Source organism: Mesoplodon densirostris, chromosome 4 (genome assembly GCF_025265405.1).
Source record: "Mesoplodon densirostris isolate mMesDen1 chromosome 4, mMesDen1 primary haplotype, whole genome shotgun sequence".
Taxonomy (NCBI): domain Eukaryota; kingdom Metazoa; phylum Chordata; class Mammalia; order Artiodactyla; family Ziphiidae; genus Mesoplodon; species Mesoplodon densirostris.
The window spans coordinates 128,000,282-128,027,966 of NC_082664.1; the positions used below are offsets into that span (position 1 = coordinate 128,000,282).

The 27,685-nt window shown below is 41.7% G+C and overlaps 2 protein-coding genes across 7 annotated transcripts in view; one reads left to right on the forward strand and one right to left on the reverse strand.

Moving 5' to 3' along the window:
• The window catches only part of INTS14 (integrator complex subunit 14), a 35,867-nt gene extending 17,699 nt beyond the window's left edge, over nucleotides 1-18,168 (forward strand). For all 3 annotated transcript variants that reach the window (XM_060097160.1, XM_060097159.1, XM_060097161.1), the window contains 5 exons: nucleotides 1,664-1,808; nucleotides 3,141-3,274; nucleotides 13,014-13,132; nucleotides 15,287-15,352; nucleotides 17,356-18,168. In XM_060097160.1, coding sequence (XP_059953143.1) covers nucleotides 1,664-1,808; nucleotides 3,141-3,274; nucleotides 13,014-13,132; nucleotides 15,287-15,352; nucleotides 17,356-17,607 — 716 coding nt within the window. In that variant the 3' untranslated portion in view covers nucleotides 17,608-18,168. The remainder of the gene's footprint in view (nucleotides 1-1,663; nucleotides 1,809-3,140; nucleotides 3,275-13,013; nucleotides 13,133-15,286; nucleotides 15,353-17,355) is intronic.
• Nucleotides 18,169-18,973: 805 nt separating this feature from the next.
• The window catches only part of HACD3 (3-hydroxyacyl-CoA dehydratase 3), a 34,187-nt gene continuing 25,475 nt past the window's right edge, over nucleotides 18,974-27,685 (reverse strand). For 2 of the 4 annotated variants that reach the window (XR_009531797.1, XR_009531796.1), the window contains 5 exons: nucleotides 26,483-26,595; nucleotides 25,173-25,279; nucleotides 24,477-24,608; nucleotides 24,006-24,147; nucleotides 20,576-20,660 (listed from right to left, as the gene is read on the reverse strand). Coding sequence is in view for 2 of the 4 variants with exons in the window: in XM_060097162.1 (XP_059953145.1) it covers nucleotides 24,065-24,147; nucleotides 24,477-24,608; nucleotides 25,173-25,279; nucleotides 26,483-26,595 (435 nt within the window). In the remaining 2 variants the exon portion in view is untranslated. Of the gene's footprint in view, nucleotides 20,661-24,005; nucleotides 24,148-24,476; nucleotides 24,609-25,172; nucleotides 25,280-26,482; nucleotides 26,596-27,685 lie in introns of all 4 variants that reach the window. The other 2 variants (XM_060097162.1, XM_060097163.1) reach the window with 2 other exon arrangements.

Consider the following 27,685-nt stretch of genomic DNA (forward strand, 5'->3'; position numbering starts at 1 on the left):
TGCCTGATAAATGTGGAATACAGCTTTATAAGAGGAGAAACCACACCTGTTCTCTACTGGTGCCTAGCACATAGTAGATACTCAGTAAATACTGTTGAATGAGTGAATGAATCCAGGTTTTTGTGAGGCCTCATTACTGCAGAATGTATTTCTCCAGCAACTATAAAGTCATATCTCCTACATTCAGCATCTCTCTGGAGAATGTTAGTCTCTAGCACTTTAAACTTCTCTTTTCTCTGTTTTAGGCTGACTGTCTCCTTTATATTCACCAGCTTTCTCTAAGAAGTGTATACAATCAGGTTTCCACTCACTGAGTTATGACCACATTCCATTTACTCATGGTTATCTCAGTTGGAATGTTAGCTATTCCATAACCCTCCATCACATATTCATAGACAGAATCTTTGATATGTTCTCACAGATGACCGATTATGATCCTTTTGTTTATATTTTACCTTACTGTTACTGTTATTGATGTTGATAACAACCGAGTTTACCTTATTCCCAAGGTCCTGGGAATTCTGTGTGCCCATATAAATTGCCAAGAAAGAAAGCGGGCAAAATGAAGAGTTTGTATAGGAAAACAGTGGAAAGAAAAGTATGGGAAGGCAAAATGGAATCGTGTTGAAAGGGCTGTTGAATGTCAAACTAAACCAGGAAGATCTTTCTATTGAATTAGAAAGTCTTTGAATCAGCTTGAGTACACAGATAGTTCCAGAAGGAAGTTAATTGGAGGAAGATTCATTCATTTGTCAGCAGAGTGTATGAGAGAACCTGGAGTTGGAGAAGCGAGTCAAGAAACTTATGGAGTAGTCACTGTTCTTTGGGGTATCCCATCCACGTGCTGCCTGAAGGCTGTCAGTTGAGAACACTCTTGACATCTCTGAATATCTGTTTCTGTTTCAATGGTGCCTGAAACCCCCAGAGAGCCTCTAGCTTAGTGTTCCAGTAGAAACTATGGAAAGCTGATTTTTTGTGTAGCAGCTTCACTGAAATATAATTCATATACCGTACATTTCACCCATTTAAAGTGTACAATTCAGTAGTTTTTAGTGTATTTACAAAGTTATGCAACCATAACCACAATTTTTGAATCAGAATTTTAGAATTTTCACTACCTCAAAAAAAAGCCTTTTGGGCTTTCCTGGTGGCGCAGTGGTTGAGAGTCCGCCTGCCGATGCAGGGGACACGGGTTTGTGCCCCGGTCCGGGAGGATCCCATGTGCGGCAGAGCGGCTGGGCCCGTGAGTCATGGCCGCTGAGCCTGTGCGTCCGGAGCCTGTGCTCCGCAATGGGAGAGGCCACAACAGTGAGAGGCTGGCGTACCGCAAAAAAAAAAAAAAAAAAAAAAAAAAAAACAAAACACTTTTAGCTATCAACCCATAACCTTCCATCTCTCTCAGCCTCAGGTAACTACTGATATCCTATCTGTATATATTTGCCCATTCCGGATGTTTCATATAAATGGAATTCATATAACATGTGAAAACTGATTTTTATTTGGACATAGGAAAACCAGAATATGAGTTTTTCTTACTTGTTATAATATTCCTTTATAATTCTGTATACTTTCCTTCCAAGGCTAGAAACAGCCAAGAGTACAACTGGAGTTTGGAGTTTTTGTAGCTAATCTCAGTCTGACTGGTTTTCTCTTCTTTTCCTAGAAGGTGATGAGGTGGGTACTGGTATAACTGATGACAACGAAGATGAAAATTCAGCCAATCAGATTGCAGGCAAAATACCCAACTTTTGTGTCCTGCTCCATGGCAGCCTAAAAGTGGAAGGAATGGTGGCGATAGTTCAATTAGGGTAAGAAACTTTTTTACCTTTGGTTGAGTGAAAGGGGGAATCAATTTACAGTGAAGTATTCCCCAGACTTTTCTGAAAGAAAGAATAGAAAGGATCTCCTCACTTTTTTTCTCTTTCTGCCATATCCTTCCCATGTACTATCACCTTCTACACTACTCTTTAAAGCATCCCCTAGAATAAGTACATAGTGAGTCTTTTAATTATATTGCCTTTATATTATATCTTTTCTCAGTTTTCCTCTTTTCCATCCTATCTAGGAAACCTGGGGTCAGTTTAAGTAATGCTACTAACTTGTTACAGGATCTTACGCATTATGCACAGACTCCTCAGCTATAAAATAAGGAGGTAAAACTAAATGAAAAAAGATACTGATAACATTGAACATTTTACCATGTGCCAGATGCTTCTCTAGGCACTTTATATACCCCACTATACAGGAGGTATCAGTATTATCCCCATTCCTTAGATGAGGAAACTGAGGCTTAGAGAGCAACTCATGGTACTTGCTCAAGGTCACACAGCTAGTAAATGAAAGAGCCGGGATCTTATCCATGTATTGTGACTCCATAGCCCATGCTCGTAACCACTCTGCTGTATTCCTTCCCTATGAGGAAAGCCCCTCTAGCTTTCACTTTTTGCTGTAGTCTCAAAATCTGCAAAACTCTCTGCTTCCCTTTCTATAATACCTGTTGTCAGAGAAGAAGAGGTCATCTTCTGTCCATCACCTGGGATTGACTGGTAGAGAAAATTAAGAGGTTAGGAATGCTCAGAGGAAGCATGGCTCCTTTTCTGCTTGAGTTAAAATGAGCTGATCCAGAAAGAAGAATGCAATTCTTATTAGGTATCAGTTTGCTATATTTCTTGGTACTCAGGCTACCTGTACTGTCTCTGAGTAGGAGAATCACCTGGGGCCCTTTGAGAAGTGGGAGCAGAGCTGGGTGATGGCTCTGTGCCCTTTGTTAGAAGGGCTTCTCTCTGTGGTACTGCTGTGAATGATTCGGAGGCGGCTGAAAAGACCTATAGGTCTCAGCCCTTACTCGTCACCACCCCTGCAGCTACTTGCTGCCCTTGTGATTTTTTTTTTCTCTTTTAAGACTGCTTTTGATTTCCATATCTACATAATTGAATAATAATACCTGTCCCCAAGGAATGGTAATATTAGGGGACATCAGTATGCATTTTTAGGTTTAGGATTTGACTTGAGTAAAAGTAATGCACCTAATTTCAAAGCTGAAAACCATGTCTCTCAAGAGAAAAACACAGGCTCAAGTTACTTAACTTGACAGCCCCAGGCTTGATGTTCTTCTGATCTTCCATCTTCTCTCCATCTAGTCCTGAATGGCACGGAATGCTCTACTCCCAAGCGGACAGCAAGAAGAAATCCAACCTCATGATGTCTCTCTTTGAGCCTGGCCCAGAACCTCTCCCGTGGCTGGGGAAAATGGCACAGTTGGGTCCTATTTCAGGTATAACCCAAATTAGATTTTATTTATCCTGACTTTGTTTTCTCTCTGCTGTTCGGAATGGCTCTGTCTGTGCAGTCAGAGAGCTGCGTGATTTCCCTTATGAGTGCCCTCTGGTTTCTGACGCTGGATATGTACATGGAGAACCCCAAGAGAGTTTGATGTTTGCACTTTTAACTTTACAGCTCAGGGGAAACAAACATTTAGGTTGCTTCAAGTAAAAATAAATGCTCTAAATGCTTGGAGCGAAAAGCTATTCTCCATAAACTCTTTCTTCTTTAGTGTACTATTTTCAACCCAGGTACCCCTAGTCATTCATAGATAATTTAATCCCACTCCTTCCTGAAACTATTTTCCTTTAGTTTTCCTAACATTGCATTCACCTAGTACTTATCTTTTTCCTTGACAACTTTTCTTTCTTGTTATCTTGTCTTCCTCTTGCCTCATGATTCCCAAGGTGTTGTTCTTTGCCTTCTTCTCTTGGGTTATTATTCTCTCTTGGTTATTTCATCAGCTGTTATAGCTTCAGAGTCCCAAAAATCTTTCACTCTGGTGCTGCTTGATCTCTCCCTGAAACTTGCGTATTATATTTCCAGTTCCCCCTTGGACCTCTCCATCTGGATATTCTGTCACAATCCTAAGCTCAGCATGTTTATTGCAGAAACTATTGTCTCTCCCCGCTTCCCCCATGAACTGTTTCTTCTTATGATTTTCCTACTCCCTCTGATTGAGGCCTTTGTACTCCTAGGTACTCAGGCTCCAGCTGTAGTGTTACCCTTGACTTATTTGGGCCCATTTCAATTTTAGGAACATCTGCCATGCAACCTATTCTGTGCCAGGTGTGGGGGCTAAAAGAGTTAGCAGGAGTTACTCAAAGTCTAGCGGAGAGTGGAGTAATAAACATCAGCTGGCACAAGATCAGAGTTGGCCTGAAGGAAGGGATGGTCAGCTGTGCCTAGAGGACTCAGGAAAATCTGCACAGAGAAGAGACACCCTAGCTGAGTTTTGAAGAAAAAGAGGAATTTGCTGAGCTAGTGAAGGCAGAAAGGGCATCCTGCCCAAATGGAGCACAAAGTGTGAGGGAGGGGTGGGAAGGCCAGATGGTAGGTTAGAGACTGGCAGTGGTACAGCGGGGCAGGCCTCATCTGAAATGTGAAGAGCTGAGACTTTATTCTGCAGATGCTGGGAAGCCACTGAAGGGAGTAATATGATCAGATCCTTCTGGCTGTAATGAGAACAGTGGAGATGCCAGTTAGATGACTTTGTATTCTAGGTACTGGTACCCCCTGGAGTTGTGCAGTATGGCTGAAATCCAAGTGAAAGATCATAAATTTTGCATTTAGAAAAAGAACTCTGTGCAGTGTGGATTTGAAAAGGTAAGGGCATCTTGTAGTTAGAAGTCTACTGTGACAGTCCTGGAGTTGTGAAGATGAGAGGCAGAACAGGGGCAGTGGCTGGGGATAGAGACGATGGGATCCATGCAAAAGGTATTTAGGAGGTAGAAACAACAGTATTTAGATATGGGAATAGAGGAAAGAGAAGAGTTGAGAATGATCCCAGGTTTCTGACCGGAGCTATAGGGTGAAAGGTGGTACTATTAATTGAAACAGAACAGAGGAGGAAGAGTAGATTTGGGAAGAACATCTTTTGTGCATGTTAAGTTTATGCCTGTGAGATTTAGGTGGAGGTGCCTATGAACAATTCCTGTGAGAATCTGGAGTTCAGGAGAGGGGGCAGCGTTGAAAATATAATTTTTAGTTATAAGCATATTGCTGATAGTTAAAATGATGATAATGAGGGAGATTGCTTAGGGCAATAGTTCACAAATTTGAGTTTTGGTATACAAAAGTGAAACTGGAGAACTTGTTTAAAAATTCTGTTTCCTGGGACTTCCCTGGTGGTCCAGTGGTAAAGAATCTGCCTTACAATGCAGGGGACGTAGATTTGATCCCTGGTCAGGGAACTAGGATCCCACATGCCACGGGGCACCTGGGCCTGCACACCACAACTACTGAGCTCACGCACCTTAACTAGAGAGCCTGCATGCCACAAACTCCAGAGCCCTCACGCCCTGGAGCCTGTGTGCCATAACTCGAGAAGAGAAAACCTGCACACCACAACTAGAGAGAAGACTGTGCGCCGCAGCAAGGGAGCCTGCATGCCTCAGTGAAGATCCCACCTGCTGCAGCTAAGACCTGATGCAACCAAAAATAAATAAAATAAAAATAAATAAATATTTTAAAAAGAAATTCTGTTTCCTGGGCCCTACCTACAGAGATTCTGACTCATTTGGTCTGGATTCAAGCCAGGAACTTGGAGGGTTTTTTTTCAATTAATTATTTTATTTATTTATTTATTTTTGGCTGCGCTGGGTCTTCGTTGCTGTGCGCAGCCTTTCTCTAGTTGTGGCGAGCAGGCGCTACTCTTCGTTGTGGTGCGCGGGCTTCTCTTGTTGCGGAGCACGGGCTCTAGGCACGCGGGCTTCAGTAGTTGTGGCATCCAGGCTCTAGAGCACAGGCTCAGTAGTTGTGGTGCACGGGCTTAGTTGCTCCGTGGCATGTGGGATCTTCCCTGACCAGGGCTCGAACCCGTGTCCCCTGCATTGGAAGGCAGATTCTTAACCACTGCGCCACCAGCAAAGTCCGTGCAGTTTTAATATTACCCAAGTGATTACAATCCAGGTCAATAACGGCACTTTAAGAAGCCGTAGCCTCAGGAAAGTATATACATTAAGGAAAAAAGAGAGCCAAGGACTAGACTTCTAAAAAGGACCAACTACTAGCGGCAGTGAATTGGTACCAGTAAAGGAAAATGAGAAGAGGCAGATGAAAGAGAAAAAGTAGAAGAAAGGGATGTCACAGACGCCAAGAGAATAAAGGGATTCAAGAAAGAAGTACAGTGTCTCATGAGCACATATGAGACACAACCTACAATGTCTTATACACATGTGCATACATGTCAGTTAAGGTCTGAAGGACGTCTTTTGCCATTGAAGCCTAAAGAAGATTTTGATGGCATATAGGCCCTAGAAGCTAGGCCAAGGGTCAGCAAACTCTTTCAGTAAAGGGCCATATGATAAATACTTCACATTTTACAGGCCATTATGGGTTTTGTCATAACCACTACACTGCCACTGTAGCACAATCATAAACCTTTTAAAAATATTTAAAAAAACATTCTTAATTCAAAAACAGGCAGCCAGCCATAGCTTGCCAACTCTTGAGCTAGGATCCAGGGGCTGGGCTTTTAAAGTTCACACAGGAACAGGAGACGAGACAAAGAGCTGAAATCTCTGGCCTCTCAGTGAGAGGATGATAAGAAAAATTCTACCCATTGTTTCTACCCGCTTTTCTACATATAAAGAAACATAAAAGTCTCCTATGGGAAGTTGAAGCCCAAGTCCTGCACCATGTGGATCGACATGACCCATTCCCAAACCAAACAGTGCAAAAACTGGTCCTGAAGCAATGAAATCCATGGTGCATCCTCCAGAAGCTAATATAAATGGCTGTGTAGGAATTCCTCTGCAACCCAGGGCAAAAAAGAGTGCTGCAGAAAAAACAATCCCCACTGGAAATGAGTTCATGATTTGAAAAAAAGTTTTAAAATCATGTGAGGATTTTCTCTTCTTTTACGAAAGACCAGTAGGAGGAATAGCACCTTGAGAACTTAGTCTGAAAGAGACTGTAGAATGAGTGTTTTAAATGATTAAAGAGTTTTAGAAAGGAGTAGAAACCAAGAGGAAAGAAGAAGACACTATGAATCAAGAGTCATTTGATCTTGGGACTTCCCTGGTTGTGCAGTGGTTAAGAATCCGCCTGCGAATTCAGGGGACACGGGTTCGAGCCCTGGTCCGGGAAGATCCCACATGCTGCGGAGCAACTAAGCCCACACGCCTAGGGCCCATGCTCTGCAACAGGAGAAGCCACTGCAATGAGAAGCCCACGCACCACATGAAGAGTAGCCCCCGCTCGCCACAACTAGAGAAAGCCTGCGCGCAGCAACAAAGACCCAACGCAGCCAAAAATAAAATAAATAAATTTTTTAAAAATCACATTAAAAAAAAAAGAGTCATTTGATCTCAACAGATAGGAGATTCTTGGTGGCTTTGTAAGAGTTTCAGCAGAAGATTAGCCAGGAGACAGGTTGAGGAATGAATTAGAGATGAGGAAATGGAAATGCCAAGTTTGACCACAAGAGGACAGAATTAGGACAGTAATTGGAGGAGAACCTGGGTGTGTGTGTGTGTCTGTTGAAAGAGAGATTCTTCACCTCTTTCACCTGTTCTCTCTACAGCATTCCTACATCCATTCTGCCTTTTCATTCTCACGGCTCTTGCCTTGTTCTGGCTTTCTTTACCTTTCACTTAGATCAGAGGTCAGCTAACTAGGGCCTGCAGGTCAAACTAGCCCACCACTTGTTCTGTAAATATAATTTTATTGTGCAGTTTTATTACACAGTCACACTCATGTATTTATATATAATCTATGGCTGCTTTCCTGCTTCAATGGCAGAATTGAGTAGTTACAATAGAGACTGTATAACCCACAAAGCCTAAAATATTGTTGTCTGATCCTTTGCAAAAAAAGCTTGCTCACGCCTAACCTAGACTATTGTGAGAGTTTTCACCACAGCTGCCTGTCCATAATCTAAGGTAGTAACATTCACATTCGTTTCTGATCTGGCTGCCAACCTAGCAATGCTTGGCTGGTTAACACGTTTTCTTTTCTTTTTTTAAAAAATTTATTTATTTATTCAGTTATTTTTGGCTGCATTGGGTCTTCATTGCTGCGCGGGCTCTCGCCAGTTGCGGAGAGTGGAGGCCACTCTTCGTTGCGGTGCCTGGGCTTCTCATTGCGGTGGCTTCTCTTGTGGAGCACAGGCTCTAGGCGCACGGGCTTCAGTAGTTGTGGCACGTGGGCTCAGTAGTTGTGGCTCGCGGGCTCTAGAGCGCAGGCTCAGTAGTTGTGGCTCACAGTCTTAGTTGCTCCATGGCATGTGGGATCTTCCCAGACCAGGGATCGAACCTGTGTCCCCTTCATTGGCAGGCAGATTCTTAACCACTGCGCCACCGGGGAAGTCCTAACGCATATTCTTAAGTCAGATGGAACTGCTCTTTACTCAGCCCTGTATTCATGTTGTTTTTTCCTCCCACTATCTGCTCTTCTTTTCTGTGAGGATAATAAGAGCTAACAGCTCTTGAATTTAACTTTGTGCCAGGCACTGTGCTAAACAAAGTGAAATGTATCGTCTCATTTAATTCTCACAACTGTCCTAGGAAATTGGGATTGTCATTATGGTAACAAGTAATAAGCGATAATAAAACCTATCTTAGAGGGTTGTTGGAGAATTTATTGAGGGAATGTGTATTGGCTACCTGACGCAGAGTAGGCACATTTTAATGGTAGATCCTGCTGTTTTGTTTATTTATTTATTTATTTATTTATTTTTGGCTGTGTTGGGTCTTCGTTGCAGCGTGTGGGCTTTCTCTAGTTGTGGCGAGCAGGGGCTTCTCTTCATTGCAGTGTGTGGGCTTCTCATTGTGGTGGCTTCTCGTTGTGGAGCACGGGCTCTAGGCACGCGGACTTCAGTAGTTGTGGCACGCGGGCTCAGTAGTTGTGGCTCGTGGGCTCTAGAATGCAGGCTCAGTAGTTGTGGTGCACGGGCTTAGTTGGTCCACCACATATGGGATCTTCCCAGACCAGGGCTCCAAACCGTGTCCCCTGCATTGGCAGGCGGACTCCCAACCACTGTGCTACCAGGGAAACCCTGCTGTTTTAATTATGTTTTTTAGTCAAAGGAAAGCTTGCAAAATAGTACTGTTGATACTTATCCCTTCTCCTAATTCTGTTCCTAGAGACAACCATTTTCAAATTTTAATTGTTTCTTTTGATGTTTACTTACATTTCTAAATAATATAAGTATACAGCTCTTTCTTGACTTTTTTTTCTTTTAAAGGTCATTTTTTGACTTTTTAAGGAAAACTAGTTAGCTCTCTTACCGCTACCATCCCTCCCCACCCATCCACCCAATAAGAACGTTTTTCCCTTCCTCAATCCTTGCAGTGTGGTTATAGCGTTCTTTTTGGTTAAATCAGTATTCTGTCCTTGCTAAGTGAAGTCAGTATTATTTACTACTAAGCTGTGTGGTGTACCACATCACATTTCCTTTGTTTTGCAGCTCTTTGTGGCCTACTCCAGATACTACTTTTTTTTTTAATTAGACATTTCTTTTTTCTAGCAGGTAAGATAAATGTATTCTAACTTCAGTTAAAAGGAAAGCTCTCTTGGAAAGGCACTGATGTTCCTCAGAGGATGCAGGAAAGAGCGCCTGGCTGTAGGGGAGCCGCCAGCAGATGAGCGCAGCCCTCACTCTGGGCTCTCTCGCAGCCTTCTTCTACTTCTCTTTTCTTTTTTCTTGTTTTCCTTTGCTGTTTTCTGTGTACCTATCACTAATTCCTCCCTAAGTAAAATACATCCTTTACGTATTTTTTTGTCAGTTTCTTTCTTTTTTTTGCTTGGAGTCATCTCCCTCCCTCTTGTTTCGTGAATGGACTGGTGGTTCTCTAGGCTGGTTGCATAGTTGTCATCCCGCGTCTTCCCTTCATAGCTCTTCCGTGGCTCTCCTGTTTCGTGCATCCTCCTGAGAAAAGGGTACATAGGAAGTGAACATTTGAAATCTTGCATATGTGGAAATGTCTGTATTTCATCCCTTACACTTGATTGATAGTGTGGTTGGATATTGAGTTCTAGGCTGGGAATCATTTTCCTTTAGAGTTTCGAACCATCACTCTGTTGTCTCTTCTGGCTTCCAGTGTTGCTACTGAGAGTCTAGTGCCATGCTGACTGCCAGGGCTTTGACCCTGATCTCTGTTTCCTCTGCACACCTTGAGGCTCTTTTAGTGTCCCTAGCGTTCTAGATTTTCAGAATCATGTACCTAGTTTCTGGTCTCTTCATTCATTGTGGTGGGGACTCAGTGGGCCCTTCCATCTGGGAATTCATGTTCTTCATTCCTGGGAATACAAATATGTCTTTGATTTCTCCTCTGTTTGTATTCTCTGTTCTCCCTCTCTAGAATATATGTTTATGATGTGTGTGTGTGTGTGTGTGTGTGTGTGTGTGTGTAATTTTCTTATCATCCCCTACCCATTTTTTACATTTTTTAGATTTTTTGTTCTACGTTCTGTAAAATATCTTCAACTTTATCTTGCAACTGATTTTTTTTAAATTTCTGCTATCATGTTTATTATTTCTAAGATCTCTTGTTCTTTTTTCATAAATGTCTGCTAAGCCAGTTACCACATATAGGCTCCAAACAATTAGAGACAGTACAAGATAGGCTACAATTAGATGTTGAAATGTTTGGTACTGACACTGAGTGCTATAGGATAAAAGGGACTAGAGAAATCACTGTCTACCAGAAAAATTTGGGACAACTCCATGGAGAAAGTAGGATAGGATCTGGACCTAGAATTTAAGTAACTTTGGAAAGGTGAGGAACAGCAGTGTTGAGTAGGGGAAGTGTTGTCTTCGAAATCAGGCCCAGCTGAGTCCCTGTGAAATCTGAGCCTCAGTTTCCTCATCTTTAATGAGACTAATAATATCTACCCTCTAGGGTTGCTGTGAGGAGAGAAGTTGTATGTGTAAAGTATTTTGCACATAGTTGTAATTTAATAAATTACATTTAATAAATTCTATAAGTTCCTTGAGGCCCAAACAATACCTTCTCTAGCCACAATTCCTAGCACAGTGCTTGCTGCATAGTGAGGTCTTACTATAGATGATGAATGAGTACGTGAGGGAGGGAATAAATAAATGAGGAAAGGAGAGCATTCCAGACAGGGGGATAACAGGAACAGTGGCAGGGAAGTTGGAAATAAGCATGTGGCATGGGAAACGACTGTTGGGATCTTGGCCTGACTAGAAAGGTTTATGTATAGACAAGTATTTGTGGAAATGTCTGGAAAGCTGAGCCACTACTTTTTGGAGCGGGTAGGAGGAGAGGGGACTGACAGAGATAGTATGGGGCCAGTATAAGGCATCTAAATTAATGACCAGATTGGGGTTAGAGAGCTTCTGGGTCAGTTAGAGAAACTGGGCTAATTCCAGTTTTCTTTTTTTTTTTTTTTTTTTGTGGTATGCGGGCCTCTCACTGTTGTGGCCTCCCCCGTTGCGGAGCACAGGCTCCGGATGCGCAGGCTCCGGATGCGCAGGCCCAGCGGCCATGGCTCACGGGCCCAGCCGCTCCGCGGCATATGGGATCCTCCCAGACCAGGGCACGAACCCGTATCCCCTGCATCGGCAGGCGGACTCTCAACCACTGCGCCACCAGGGAGGCCCTCCAGTTTTCAACATGAACATTTGAGCAAGGGATTTAAGCTCCCCAGACTTGTTTGGAAAATGATTCCTTCTTTGTCTACCCCAAAAGATGCTAATAAGGATAAAATGAGCCAGTAGATACAAGTATGCTCTGTAAGTTTGTGGCAGAGTTTCAGTGACTTAGGAAATAGGTGGAAAAACAAAAACCCTTGTTTATCCACATGACTATAAAACCAACATGGCTTTAAATCCTTGGAAGCAATAAACTAGTAAGCCATAAGATGAGGTATGTTTCACCAAAAAGGTATTTCTTCCCTTGCGCTTTTTTTTTTGGCTGTGCAGGGTCTTCATTGCTGTTCGCGGGCTTTCGTTGCTGTGCAAGCCCCCAAGCAGAAGGGCGACTGAGCACTTCAGCCGCCCCAGCTCGCACCCGCCCACAGACTCAGGGCGGCACCAGAGGCCAACCCTGGGCCTTAAGCCCATCTCTGTCCTGCTTGCTTTTTGTTAATGTTGTTGGTTTTTTTAAGTTGGTTTTCATTTTTCGTTTGTTTGGTCTTATTTTGTAAGAAACTATTTTATATATAGTAGACCCTGTGCGCGACCAGGGGCCACTCTTCGTTGTGGTGTGGGCTTCTCCTTGCCGTGGCTTGTCTTGTTGCAGAGCACAGGCTCTAGGTGCATGGGCTTCAGTAGTTGTGGCATGCAGGCTCAGTAGTTGTGGCACACAGGCTTAATTGCCCTGCAGCATGTGGGATCTTCCCGGACCAGAGCTCAAACCCGTGTCCCCTGCATTGGCGGGCGGATTCTTAACCATTGGACCACTACGGAAGTCCTTTCCCTTGCTCTTTTCCATAATTTGGCTATACGTAATTTTCTTTTAAATTTTCTCAATGCCTAGACCTATGCTGTCTAATCCAGTAGCCACTCACCACAGAGGCTCTTTAAATTTAATTAAATAAAATTCAGTTCCTCTGTTACACTAGCCATGTGTCAGGGGTTCGGTGGTCACATGGGCTATGGCTACCATTCCTCATCACAGAAAGTTCTGTTGGAGAGTGCTGGGCTAGGCTATATAGAATTGCAGTAAGTATATATACGTATATTTTTATATATACTTTAGTATTGTTGTATGTACAACAATTTTATCCTCTCTGACCTTAATTTATAAAGCAGATAAGTGAAGCTTGTTTCTTTAAAAACATTAAGCTGTTTTTCACTTGTATGTGTCTCAGTTGATTGTTTAGTGTCCGACATCAGTATTGAGAACAGGTTCCCCAACCTGACTGAAGTTAATGGATTTTCTTAATTAGGGAAGTAACAGGATATAGGAGATTGAATGATTCAAAGAGCTTCTAGCCTAATTGGAAATGTAATTGATTGTGTTTTGCCAGATGTCATTTCAACAATGTCTTTTTCTTTTAAGATGCTAAAGAAAACCCTTATGGTGAGGATGATAATAAGAGCCCATTCCCCCTGCAGCCCAAAAACAAACGCAGTTATGCCCAGAATGTGACCGTGTGGATCAAACCCAGTGGCCTGCAGGTAACATTACCATTCACGTTGCTCTCCACTGGGGACAAGAGGAGGGTTTCTGGCGGGCAGGTGGACATTTGATTTGATTTTCTTTTCCTTCGATACTTAGTAATGCATTTACTTCTAATGTTTGTCATTATTTCCAAAAAGGATTTGAGGTGGCCTACAGTAAAACACATATATAGCAGGATCATTTTTTACAAAATTTAGAGCAATACGAAACGTAGAGGAAGAGGACAGACAGTTGTTTCAGGAAGCCAAGGCAAAATGATTATTGTATTTGAGCAATTTGGCTCTGAGCTTCCTGCTACCAAGGTCAAAAAAACAACATGTTTATATGGTTCTTCTTGTCTGATAAAAGGAAGCCTGTCAGTTCTTCTAGAGAGACACATTTTTCTGGCATTAAATTTTAATGTAAAAGTTTTGACATGGTGAGTCATTGAGTAACATTATGGGTGTTATCTTTAAAGATAATTTTGAGAAAGATGTAAAAATCTTCATGTGGTTATTTCTTCCATCTCCACGGGGTAAGCCAAAGCATTACCCTGTAATGCCACAGAGACACTTTGATGGGAGGCTAAGATTATCTTGTTATCAAGGTGTGCTGCTTTTAGTCAACATACTCAGTGACTTTCTCGTCCCATTAGTCATTTATACATATTTTTTAAGTCTTTATTTTATATTGGAGTATAGCTGATTAACAATGTTGTGCTAGTTTCAGGTGCACAGCAAAGGGACTCAGCCGTACATATACATGTATCTGTTCTCCCCCAAACTCCCCTCCCATCCAGGCTGCCACATAACATTGAGCAGAGTTCCCTGTGGTATACAGTAGGTCCTCGTTCGTTGGCCATTTTAAATATAGCAGTGTTATACCTATTTTTAAAAAACACTTTTTTATCATTTGAGTGCCTTTTTTTTTTTTCCTTTGTTCTTCCAACGGATCCAACCTAAGCCAAATGAGAAGAGGCAGTCAGGCCACCTGACCACAGAAGTAGCTTCTGTTGACGGCATAGTCTCTTCTAGCCCCCTTTTCAGGGAGACTGGACACATCCTGCCGTGGCTAAGGAGCCTCTTCCCTTTGTTGGAAATTCAAGTTCTCCCTCTTTCTTGCCATCACTGACCCCAACACTTCCCTGTCAGAAAGAGAGCTGAATTTTTCTAAAATTATTTTTTAAATTTTGTTTTGATCTGGGTGTATTGTTTCATTATGGTGAGGTGCACATAACAAAATTTACCATTTCAAAGTTACAATTCAGTGGCATTTAGTACAATCACAGTGTTACACAACCATCGCCACTATCTAGTCCCAAAACATTTTCATCACCCCAAAAGGAAATCCTATGCCCACTAAACAAGTCATCCTTCCCCCAGCTCTTGTCAGCCACTAATCTGCTTTCTGTCTATAAGGATTTGCCTGTTCTGGATATTTCATATAAACTGCATCATATTACATGTGGCCTTTTGTGTTTGACTTCTTTCAGTTAGCATAATGTTTTCAACGTTCATTCATGTTGTAGCATGTATCAGTACTTCTTTCCTTTTGATGGCTGAGTAATAGTCCATTGTATAAATAAACCACGTTTGGTTTATCCATTCATTCAGTTGGTGAACTTTTGAATTATTTCCACCTTTTGCCTATTATGAATAATGCTTCTATGAACATTTGCCAAATTTATTTTTTCGTTTGTTGCTCTGCTGTTGTCATGAAAAGAGTTTTATAGTTTTAGCTCTTACATTTAGGCCTCTGACCCATTTTGAGTCCCATTTTTTGTATATGGTATGAAGTAAAGAGTCCAACTTCATTTTTTTGCGGGTGGCTATCCAGTTAGCCAAGCACCATTTGTTAAAGAGACTGTTCTTTCCCCCATTGGATGGTCTTGGTACCCTTGTCAAAAAGCAGCGGCCATAGATGTATGGGTTTACTGGGGGTGTTTTTGTGACAAGTTCATTATTATCACCAAGAGATTTATTATCATCAAGCCTTTTGAAGGAGGGAGATGCTTTACTGATGTTGAACAATGACATTAACTCAGAAGGGATCCTCATCTTGACATTATAACTCTTTTCTCATTTTCATTTTTTTAATTTAAAGCCATCCTTTTGTATTCTTTCCCTTTTTACCACAGAATTCTAATGTTGAATTCTTTTTACCCTCGATAGACAGATGTACAAAAGATTTTAAGAAATGCAAGGAAACTACCTGAAAAAACACAGACATTCTATAAGGTAAGACTATCAGAATTATAGGGAATGAGGGTGGGCCCTGGGATGTGTGCCAGAAATAAACGGTTCACAGTAGTGTAGGGTAACGTTGAACAGGGACAGGGATTAGAAGTGTATGGTTTGTTTGTGCCTTAGTTTTTTCATCAGTAAAGTCAGTAGAAGTGATAAGTCTGTTGCTGCCCTAAAATCCAGGAATCAGAAGTGTTTAAATGGCCTGGTTCTGTGCAGCAGGTCTCCTCTGTGTTGGTGCTGTCGTGAATGGCTGAGGGAAGGAGCTGAAAGGACCTGTGGGTCACAGCCCTTAAACCTCCTCACTGCTCCCATATGGGTATCCAGTCTGACTCCAGGCAACCAGTGTATGTGACTTCCAGGGATGGTGATTGCTCAGAACATTCTTACTGTACCAGAGGATCTGCTTCCAGGAGTGACTTCTAAAATTGCACATTTATGAATTGCAAAAGGATGGCCCTCCAGAATCATACCTAGCTAATGCAGAACCATTGGTGGAATGAAGTTACAAGGGATGGGGTGGAGTTGAGGGGCATTTAAGGTCACTCCTTGCTTCTCCCCTGTCCTTCTGGTGTTTGGCTGAAATTAAATTAAGTGGCAGTGTGAGGTATGCTGTATTGGCAGTTGTGTCCTAGCTTGCGAATCTTAAAATACGGTACACACAGCCAGCTCCAGGGTAGCATCTCTTCCAGAGAACATATGTGCTTTGTCTGGGTGTTATCTTATTACCTTTGTCTTCTAATTATGTAGCGAGCTAGTGAAATCAAGCAGAGTTCAACCAGAGAGCTGCCCAGCCCACCATGTCCCCCACTAACTGAAGCCCTAGGCCCTTGATGACTACTCCTTGGCTGTAGTCCCTGTCTCCCTGCAGAGCTGTCTATTCAGGGTGGCACACTTGTACTTCGGCCTTCTGCACTTTTCAGTTGTAAACAGATGATAGTAGAGAGGTGGTCAGAAAGTCCGTTTCTCTTTTCTGGTTTTATATAACCTACAGGAAAGGGCCTCTACCAGATGGCTGTGTCAGCTCCTCCAGTGGGCGTGGAAGAGGTTATCCTCCTTTTGTGCCACTGACACCCAGAGAGGCTACACAACTTGCCCAGATCACACTGCTAGGCGATAGATGGGGCATTTCGTATTTCTGTGCTTCCATCCACTACTCAACCTTCTGTGGTGATCTTTGGGGTCAGACCTGCTGACTCCTCCAGTGCCTCCTTCAAACATGTTCATCGTCATTCAGTCTAAGACTCTAGCCAGAGAGGCACCAGAGGGTTAAGAGCCCTCTGAGGTTTGGGGCAAGCCTTTTCTGTACCTGAGTAACAGAGGAAAAGTATCCTCCATAGAGTTACGAGTACATGAAATGATGTATGCAAAGCACCTCACCATGTTTGGCCTGAGTGCTCATGCAGGAACGTGGAGAGACCTAGAGGGTATAATGCTAAGTGAGACACCTCAGATCAGGAGGATGTCATCTCTTTGCAAAATCTACAAAGCACCTCACCATGTTTGGCCTAAGTGCTCATGAACTGTGGTGAGGATGACCTGAGTTTCAGTCACCTGTGTCTTCCTTAGCTTTCTGATCACCTGCAGAGGAACCACTTCCCAGTCATGTCATCACACTCTCTTGTTATTGGCATCTCTGTACAAGCATTTGTTCTCATATAAAAATGCTCATTTAAGATCGGGGATCGGGCTTCCCTGGTGGCGCAGTGGTTGAGAGTCCGCCTGCCAATGCAGGGGACACGGGTTCGTGCCCCGGTCCGGGAAGATCCCACATGGCGCGGAGCGGCTGGGCCCGTGAGCCATGGCCGCTGAGCCTGCGCGTCCGGAGCCTGTGCTCCACAACGGGAGAGGCCACAACAGTGAGAGGCCCGCGTACCGCAACAACAACAAAAAAAAGATTGGGGATCTAGGAGAACTTATACTGAGCTGAGCACTTAGAAAGTATGTGACGAGGAGAACACATTTCAGGAACATTGGTGTCTTTTATTTTGTTTTAGGAGCTGAACCGTTTACGAAAGGCTGCCTTGGCCTTTGGTTTCCTGGACCTGCTCAAAGGGGTGGCTGACATGCTAGAAAGGGAGTGCACGCTGCTGCCTGACACAGCTCACCCCGATGCTGCGTTCCAGCTGACTCACGCCGCCCAGCAACTCAAGCTGGCCAGTACTGGCACCTCTGAGTATGCCGGGTATGATCACAACATCACACCTTTGCAGACAGACTTCTCTGGGAGCAGTGCTGAAAGAATGTGAAGCTGACATCATTCTTTTTTCAAGTGAAAATAATTTAGGGTAAAAACTTTTCTGGTCTGTTCACCTCTGCAGCAGCTACCCAAAGACCTTCCCAAGGCTGCCTCAGAAGCACCACTTACAGGTTTGACTCTGCTACTCTGAGAAGGGTTCTGCAGGGTGGGCAGCTGCTCGGGCTTTGACCTTAGCTTTCTGGAGCTCAGTCTTTAAAACCAAAAGACAACTGTTGCTCCCACAGCGGGCATGTTTCCTGAGAAGCCTGAGACTGACAGGCGTAGAGCCCTCTCCACCTTCCTCGGGCACCCTAACAACCTGGGTTCTCTGTTCCTGAAAGGCCCTTCACTCTTCTCCTCTCCCAACCACAGGGACATTTTCAGGTACCTATGGTTGGGAGAGGAGACTTGCTAAGTACAAGCCCAACATCACTAAGTTTCAGAATTTCTACCTTAGAACTTGGGCAAAAGGTCAGTGGTAACCCTTAGGTGCTTTTGGTATATCTTGAGATACAAACTTTTAAACAGCAACCATAAATGTATAAAATGATTCTTGTTTCTTCAATTTTTTTTAATGAAAATAAAATATTTGATTTTCTATAAAATGGTTTCACTGGGAAATTTTTAATGGGTCTTTGCCTTTGCTCTGTGCTATAACCTAAGTATAATTTTAACTTCCTAAGTAGCATAGATTCATCAGTCTTGAAGGTTCCTTGGGTTCCATACTGACTTCCTTGTTTCTGACACTGGTTAGGCCTCACTGCTTCACTGCCTAAGCCAGGTTCCATCCAGGTAGATTCTGACATCACTGTAGTCAGTTATGGTTCCAGTTCATGAGCTAGCTTCATGACCTTGGGCAAGTCATCTAACTTCTCCAGGCTTTATTTACATCATCAGTGCTTTTCAGATTGTTCTGTAAACCTCCTAAGGAATGGCTGCTTCAACCCAAGCAACCATGTTTTATTTAACATGCTGAATTGCTATATAGGCATACCTCGGAGGTTTTGCAGGTTTGCCTCCAGGCCACCGCAGTGAAGCAAATATTTCACTAAAGTGAGTCACACAAATTTCTTGGTTTCCCAGTATATAAAAATGTTATGTTTACACTATACTGTAGTCTATTAAGTGTGTGATAGCATTCTGTCTAAAATAAAATGTATATACCTTGATTAAAAAATATTTACTGCTAAAAAATGCTATCCATCATCTGACAACACAGGGTTGCCACAGATCTTCAGTTTCTAAAAAATGCAAGTATCTGTGAAGTGCAATAAAGCGAGGTATGCCTATACAATATTTTGTCTAAACAAAGGAATTTATCACTAACAATTTGGAAACCATTAGACTAGATGATCTTTAAACACAAGTTACTAAGATTTTAATTGTAAATGTTTAATAGAAATACACAGTCTTTAGCTTTCTCAGACAGCAATAAAGGGGTTTATAACAATCAGTCACTAAGAATACAAGATTCTGCCACAAAGATACAGCATAATCTGCTGTAAAGCTGATCTGTCCAATTACACATAGAAAGTCAGTTGAAAGAACACCAGAAATTAATACAAACAAATGATGACAGAAGTTGCAGACATGCAAAATATCCTTCAGTGCAATGAACTTGTAAAAATATCAACCAGCCTATGCTAATCAGATGTTTTTACTTAGGTCAAACCAAGTTTCCATCTTGGGCTCAGAGAAATAGCATAACCCAGTGAGTCCCCTTTCCCCCAGGAACAATGGGAATGGCAGAACAGGAAAAGCCATCATACCTTAAATTCTTATATACAAACATTACTTGGTTTACTTGAAATGTATTAGGGAAAACTGATATTTTCGACGATGGCCAAATCATAGTGTCTAGATTTTTTTCAGTTCCTCTGTTGGTGGATTTCCTGCCAGGAATTGTTAAAGGCTCAGCTGGTGGTTCTCCAGCCAAAGTTCTCACTGTTTTCACTGTCCTACTGCAGACAGGTGAAACAACAGCAAAATAAAAAGCAGGTGTTTTTGAGGCCTATTCAAAAACAGTTCCACCAACGCACTCTGACATAAGTAAATGGACTCAGTCAATGCAGGGGAAGGAACACTGAGTTTTTTATGTCTGTGCACAGCCTAAGACAGTTTCATAGGTATTTTTACTTGACCTACTCTGATGTTTCCAGTTTGCCACAGGCTGCATGGCCAGTTTGACCTTTTTGATCCCTGTAGCACCATTTGCATTTGGAACTCTTATAATTGTTTTCTAACTAATGTTTCATCTTTCTTTCGTGTTGAAAATAGTTCTGATTTAGCTAGGAATGAAGTAAGTGATCATGGTGTTCCAAGGTTCTGACTGGTTTCTCTCAAATCACCCTGTGCCTCTCCAGTGCCCACGCAGGTTAAGATGTTGTTAGAGAGACCAAAAGATTCAGAGGTAATATGTGTCCTCCAGCCCTACTCAGACTCCGAAATGTTTTATCAATGACTGAGTAAAACTCGATTTCCAGAAAAATCAATGCCAACCCACTTAACAAGTAGCCCCTTGGGTACAGAATATATTAGGTCCTTGTCTGAGCCAATTTCACAGCCTCCTATACAGCAACGTAGTCTTGCTTTTTTTTTTTTTCCACAAGCAATAGCTGAAAAGAACAAATCCCAGCTATAAGAATGGCCAGTAGCTGGTAGCATCAGGGCACTGAAGAAGTATCTCTGGCCTGTGTGAAACAGACTGACTGGACATGGAGTGGGTGGGGGTAGGGCTGAGTCTTTTGCTCTCATTAACGGAATACACAGGAATGAACCTGTCATCAGGTATCAGTAATCCATGTCATGCAAGTACTACACTAAGATAATACAGTAAATTCAGGAATGTTACTGGGGAAAAAGGAAGATAGCCTCACTGAGAATTTGATCATTTAACTTTAAAAAAACTTTTACATCAGTACAAGGTAAAACTGTAAGAATTATAGATTAGGCTCAAACTGGCAAGAAGTCATCTAAATCTCTCTTTTTAGTGGATCTTTTTCTTTTTTTGTCCAAAGCGCCGCCTGCGCTGTTTATAAAGATGACGGAAATTTATGTATAATCCTGAAAAAGAAAAGAGGCCAATTAGAAATGAGAATCTTTGTCTCTGTTTATAAGCAGAAGCTCTTGGGGCAGGACAGTCCCTAGTTGTCTGTTTTTCATATCCCACAGCCCTGTGCTTACTGCAGTTGCTCAGGAAGTACAACTTAGAAATATTAATAATGCACTAGAGACAATTTTTCCCCAGTGGGTTCTACAATTTAATTTTCTCCCATATTTTACTATGAAAATTTTCAAATATACAGAAGATTAAACCATTGTACAGTGAATACCACCTAGATTTAAACTTTAACTTTTTTACATTTACTTTGTCACATACCCATTCCCATCTCATTCAATGTATTTCAATGTAAGCTGCAGACATCAGTACACTTCACCCCTAAAAATTTCATTAATTAGAGTTCAGTATTCTTTTTTTTCCTTTCTATTAAGGTAGGATTTACATAAAATGAAATACACAAATCTGAAACAGAGAGAACCTAATTTTTAATTCAAGGCTATGCAATAGTATGTATTAAGCAATAGCCTAAAAGGTATGAGACGCTTTTCTAGGAAGCACACAATTCAGTGAACTAGAAAAACACAGGATTTAAGAGCCAGAAGAAAATTTCAGTCCTACGTGATCACTGAGTAGTTCTGTAGCTTAGTCTTACCTCAGTTTTCTCATTGTACAACAGGGTTAAAAACACTTATTTTACAGACATTGTGAGAGAATGTATGTTTGATCCATACACAAATATAACTGGTTGTTATACTGCTTCTAAATTATGTAGATTTAGGATTTATTTCATTCTGAAGAACAAAAACACTACATATTAATTGTAGGCAAACTATGAATACAGAACCTTGTAAGTCAGAATATGCAATAGCTTAAACAACACAAGGAAAAGCCACTAGGGTTAGTGCACATTAAAATACATCTACCGGGCTTCCCTGGTGGCGCAGTGGTTGAGAGTCCGCCTGCCGATGCAGGGGATACGGGTTCGTGCCCCGGTCCGGGAAGATCCCACATGCCACGGAGCGGCCGGGTCCGTGGGCCATGGCCGCTGAGCCTGCGCTTCCTGAGCCTGTGCTCCGCAATGGGAGAGGCCACAGCAGTGAGAGGCCCGCGTACCGCAAAAAAAAAAAAAAAAAAAAAAAAAAAAATACATCTACCTGGGACTTCTCTGGTGGCCCAGTGGTTACAACTCTGTGCTCCCAAAGCAGGGAGCCCAGGTTCGATCCCTGGTCAGGGAACTATATCCTGCATGCCACAACTAAGAGCCTGCATGCCACAACTAAAATCATGCCGCAAAAAGATCCTGCATGCCGCAACTAAGAGCCGGTGCAGCCAAATAAATAAATAAATACTTTAAAAAATACATAAGTAAAATACGTCTACCCTTCTAGCTTTTATAGTAAAATATTTTAAGGGTCTTTCCAACACTTATTCCTTTTTAACACTTTCAGTAGGCCCACCTCATGAAGCCTAATTACAGTAGTACTAGATTTATCCACTTATAGAGGTAAAGAGCTCTTTTCATGAGTGCATTTTCCAAATTGAAGCTTACTCCCTTAAAGCACCAAACGTTTTAACATTTTTGGTTTGAAATCTTTCTGAAATGGAAAAGAACAACAAATGGAATAAAATTTAACCTTTGGCAGATGACCTGCCCCCATAATGTATATTATTTAACTGCCCCCATAATCTATATTTAACTGCACTTCTGCCATGTGCTGATTCCGAGGGGCTCCTAAAGGGTGTAGGTCTCTTCTCCCCCACTTCTAAATGACCAAGATCGGGAATTCCCTGGTGGTCCAGTGTTTAGGACTCCGTGCTTTCACTGCCAAGGGCCCGGGTTCAATCCCTGGTTGGGGAACTAAGATCCCACAAGCCGCATGGCACAGATAAATAAATAACCAAAATCACTGGGCTTTCCAACTTCTTGGGTTTACTTTTTGTGGTCTCCCTATCAGTCTGGGGAAGCCAGCCTCCAAGCTGGTCCCCAATAATCCCTACCTCCTGGTATTTCATACCCTTGTGTAGTCCCCTCCCACATTATACAAGGTTGATCTGTTTAAGAAAGAGAATACAGCAAAAGTGATAGTATGTTGGGGCTTCCCTGGTGGCGCAGTGGTTAAGAATCCACCTGCCGGGCTTCCCTGGTGGCGCAGTGGTTGAGAGTCCGCCTGCTGATGCAGGGGTCACAGGTTCGTGCCCCGGTCCAGGAAGATCCCACATGCTGCGGAGCAGCTGGGCCTGTGAGCCATGGCTGCTGAGCCTGCGCGTCCGGAGCCTGTGCTCCACAGCGGGAGAGGCCACAACAGTGAGAGGCCCGCGTACCGCAAAAAAAAAAAAAAAAGAATCCACCTGCCAATGCAGGGGACGTGGGTTCAAGCCCTGGTCCGGGAAGATCCCACAGGCTGCGGAGCAACTAAGCCCCCGTGCGCCACAACTAGAGAAAGCCCATGTGCAGCAACAAAGACCCAACACAGCCAACAAATAAATAAATAAATAAATCTTTTTTTTTTTTTTAAAGTGATAGTATGTCACTTCTGGGTTTAGGTTATAAAAAGCAGTGTGGACATGATAGAAGTGCTAGTTATCACTATAATGGCAATCTTATTACAATTGATAAATGTATCAAATCAACATGTTATACCTTAAAGTTATACAATGTTTTATGTCAAATATATTTCAATAATAAATAAATTTTTTAAAGGCAAAAAAAAAAAGGCAGTATGGCTTCTGCTTTCTTCCACATCACTTGCTTTGGGGAGAAGCCATGTCATGAGCAGCCACATGGAGAAGTACTATGGCAGGAAACTGAAGCCTCCTGTCCACAGCTACATAAGCAAGCTTGAAGCAGATCCTCCAGCCCCAGTCAAGTGTGCAGAAACTGTAGCCCCAGCTGAGCTGACAGCTTGAAGAAACCTCATGAGCGTCCCTGAGCCAGGGCTACCCAGCTAGCCTACTTCCTGACTCTCAGAATACATGCGAGATAATAAATGTTTTCTATTTTAAGCTGCTAAGTTTTGGGGTAATTTGTTACACAGAAAAAGATAACCAGTATACTATCTGCTGTCACATCCTTCTGTTGCCAGGAGACCATAGAGCCACACGTTAAGGCCACCTCAAGACTTTTGTGAAATACAATAGGGAGAAATATATGTAAGTATATTAAAATGTGTTAGAACTTTATCTAAAGTAAATAATCCTCATAATTAGGAAGGCTTTTAAATCTCTCATATTTGCAATAATTTAGGTTTACTTCTCTTTCCCTTCTTTTAAGTGCTTAGTTTTTATGAGTTAAGGCAAAACTTTATGGTTTTATATAAAAGTAAACTAATAAATAAGCAACACTTTACATGAGGAGTGGGGGGCTTTCCTACTGTTAGGTAGAAGCCTTCTGACGTCTCTTGGCTGCTCAGAGGCCTTTACTGCCTTCCCTCCTTGCTGCCAGCTGTATTACCACCTCTGTAATAATTCCTCTGGATAAGGGATCTGCTACTGAAATTAGAAGTAAAATGAGCTTTTTATTCATTTTTTATTCAGTTTTAAAAGAGCTGCTCACACTGTTTTAAACATGAAATATGGTGAAGTCCCAATGACCTAGAACATTTCAAGAAGATAACTCAATCACTGGAGATGTGGGAAGAAATACTTCCACACATAGCATATTCTCCTAATGGGTCTGTTTTGCAAAGTAATCGTTCTCTAATTTATTTCTACTCTTTTGAAAGTAAGAATACTAATAAGGATTTTTAAAACTCTGAATCATTTAACTCTACCTTCTAAGAAGTAACAGAAAAAAGGTCTATTACAGAGCCAATACTTACCTAAAAATAACATTATAAGATAAATCTGAAGAAAAAAGGAAAATCTAACTTTGATTTTCACTGGATATGGCAATGTGAAGCTGAATCTTCCTGTTTCATTAAATATTGGAATGGACTGGATCACTGAGACGGCTGAAAAGCAGAAACAAGAACGTTTTAGAAGCAAATGAAATACAGTCACATCTACTGATAGAACCTTCTAACCCCTCAAAGTTTCTGAGTTTGTTGAAAATGCTTCTTCCTCCTCTCTTTGTACAATGGGCTCATGTCTCTTTTTTTCTTCCCCCTAGCTTTCCTAGGAAATAAGCCTCCAAGCTGACAAGGATAAATGAGGAACAGTCATCTGATAGCACTGGGCTTCCTATTCCATAAAATGAAGAGAAAAATCTCTGACTCACTCACTAGGTGTTTGTCGTAATAAAATAAAGTCATCAATAAGACATTGCTTTGGAAAATTAAAAGTACCATATAAATAGGAAGCATGCAGTGCATGACCACCCAGCTTCCAAACTATAACAAAATGAGCTACTTCCTTGGAACAGTCTGGATACCAGGAGTATTGTGGAAGGAAGCTACTAGAAAGAAATTCTTGAAAAGTTCAACACCCATATTTCAGACTAAGGCTGGCAGAGGGAGGAAGAAAGATCTGGCCACCCCTTGGAATTAAGGTATAAAACCTAGAGTTCCTGAAAGTACCTTCTACCAAACATCCCAGAGGATACAGGGGAATCCACATAGTGTAACGAAGCCATGTGAGCACCTTCCAATCCATGTCAATGCAAGAAAGCATGTAGAAGGGGTACCTATTGAAAATAAGGAATTAACATGTTAAAAGCTACTGAATGCAACCCTAGAACATCATTCAACAATAATTTCACAATTAGCCACACATGGCTTCTTCTTAGCAGAATTATAAACTCCCATCATGCTCCTCCTCCAGTCTTCAAAGGATATGAATTCTCAATAACGGCAGACTAAGTTTAGGTCTCAAAGGAACCCTCTATGAAAAGGTTCAGTATATAGAACAGATGCTCAGAAGCATTTTGGCTTTATTCCTAGTTGATCTACATTCCAAGTAGGTAAAGATGACAGATACTTTGACAGCCACTTTATCGCCGCATAAATGAACATTTACCAAAATTAAAGTATACAAAAGACCTCTAATCTATAATCAGGAATACTCTATTTAAAAAGAGATAACATAAAAAAAAAGAAAGTTGCTTCCTCCCAAACAGTAAAAGTTAATATTAAGTACCTATAATCTTTCACCTTTGTGTTAAGTAAATTAGAGGGTATACTGGGTGCCATGGGATACAGACTCCATTTAAACACAATCTAGGACTGCTGATGTCTTTTCTCCCTCTTAACTGTCAACTTTACCAAAATACCACCAAACCTAGAGCTGAGGAGTCAATTTGCAAAACCAACCCTCCACTTGACTGAAAAGGGAAGAAGTATGGAGTATGTATGGTCTGGTAAAGAAGAACACATCTACTTTAATTGGATCTTTTTTTTTTTTAAGATATTTCTTCTATTGACAACTGAGAATGGAAGAATCAGATAAGAGGTCAATTCAAACTTCAGTAATCTTGTAGTAAAAGATTCATTTCTATCATCCCTTCTCGAAGGCTAATCTTTACTACTTCCATCCAACCTGGGATGCTCCTTCAGCCCCATGTTTCTTCAGCCCTTTCAAGAATTTTTCCATGTGAATGAGTCCTCTCTTTCCAACAAGACAGCAAGATCCTGAAGGGTAAGATCCTTTCATTTCTCTGGATCTCTCCCTCTACTCTCCAGTGCCCAGGCTGGTATTATGATCCATTGACTGTTTAAAAAATAAAACTGCCTCACCTTTACAGAGCACACAGATGCAGGTAGAACTCTCCACACATAGAACCTTAATCTCAAATCAAATGAGATTCTGAATAAGACAGCAACTCCCTCAAGAAGAGAGATACTCCAGAGTAGGAGAAGCACTCAAACACCATCCTGGCATTTCTACCCACCTCAAAATTTCAGCTGTGCTCCATATATAAAACACAAAGAAAACCACAGCTTTGTTTTGCATTTCTTCCATTGTGCCAAAGACGATAAACAAAATGAAGTTTCTTCCAAGAAGCTATTAAAAGGACCCAAAAGAGAGAGAGAAGTTTTAAAATATATTTTCAAAAAACAACATATAAATGTATTATCTGAAACGTAACCCCACTAAATTCAAGGTAAACAGAAAAAGACTGAGAAAACTTAGAACAAGTTAAAGCGCCCAAGCCAGTATTTGTGGACGTGTGTGTGTGTGTGTATTACACACGTTCAAACACAGTTTAAAGAATACTGCCAAGTGAACATCTGCGTCTGCATAACACAAGTTAAGAAACAGAACGTTACCAGTGTGGCACACCCCCTCCCTCCCCGTAGTAAGTAACTACTATCTTTTTTTTTTTTAATATTTATTTATTTTTGGCTGCTTTGGGTCTTAGTTGCAGCATGCGGGATCTTTCGTTGAGGCATGCAGGCTTCTCTCTAGTTGTGGCGCACGGGCTTAGTTGCCCCACAGCATGTGGGATCTTAGTTCCCTGACCAGGGATCAAAACTGCGTCCCCTGTATTGGAAGGCAGATTCTTAACCACTGGAGCACCAGGGAAGTCCCAGAAACTACTATCTTGTGTTAACCATTCCACTGCTTGTCTTTATAGTTTTACTACTTATGTATGTATTCCTTAACAGTATATTGTTTCCTTTTGCTTGATTTTAAACTTTCTGAAATCATACTCTATGTATTATACTCTGACTTGCTTCTTACTCAATGTGACATTCGCAAGATTCATCCATGTTGGCGCATGTGGTATTGCCCAACTCCAAAAGGCTTCACTCATTGTATTCTACACGAATGGCATGCCCTGGAGGCATGTGATGTGATGACACAGAACCTATCTTGCCCTAGAAATTCTACCCTAATGCTTATTTGTACCAGTCTTTGATATAAAAAAAATATTATTCCATATTAGTGGGTCACTCACTATCCACTTTTATTTTTTTGAACAAAACAACCTCTTTCCAAGGACAGAAAACCAAGAAATAACAAGGCTATTGTATTAACACCCTTTACCATGCAACTGATACTATCAGAATGCCAGAGCTGATATGCCAGAAAAGGGTTGAACTATAAAAACAGCATCCAGAAGAGACTAGCCAACAGTCACCTGATTCCC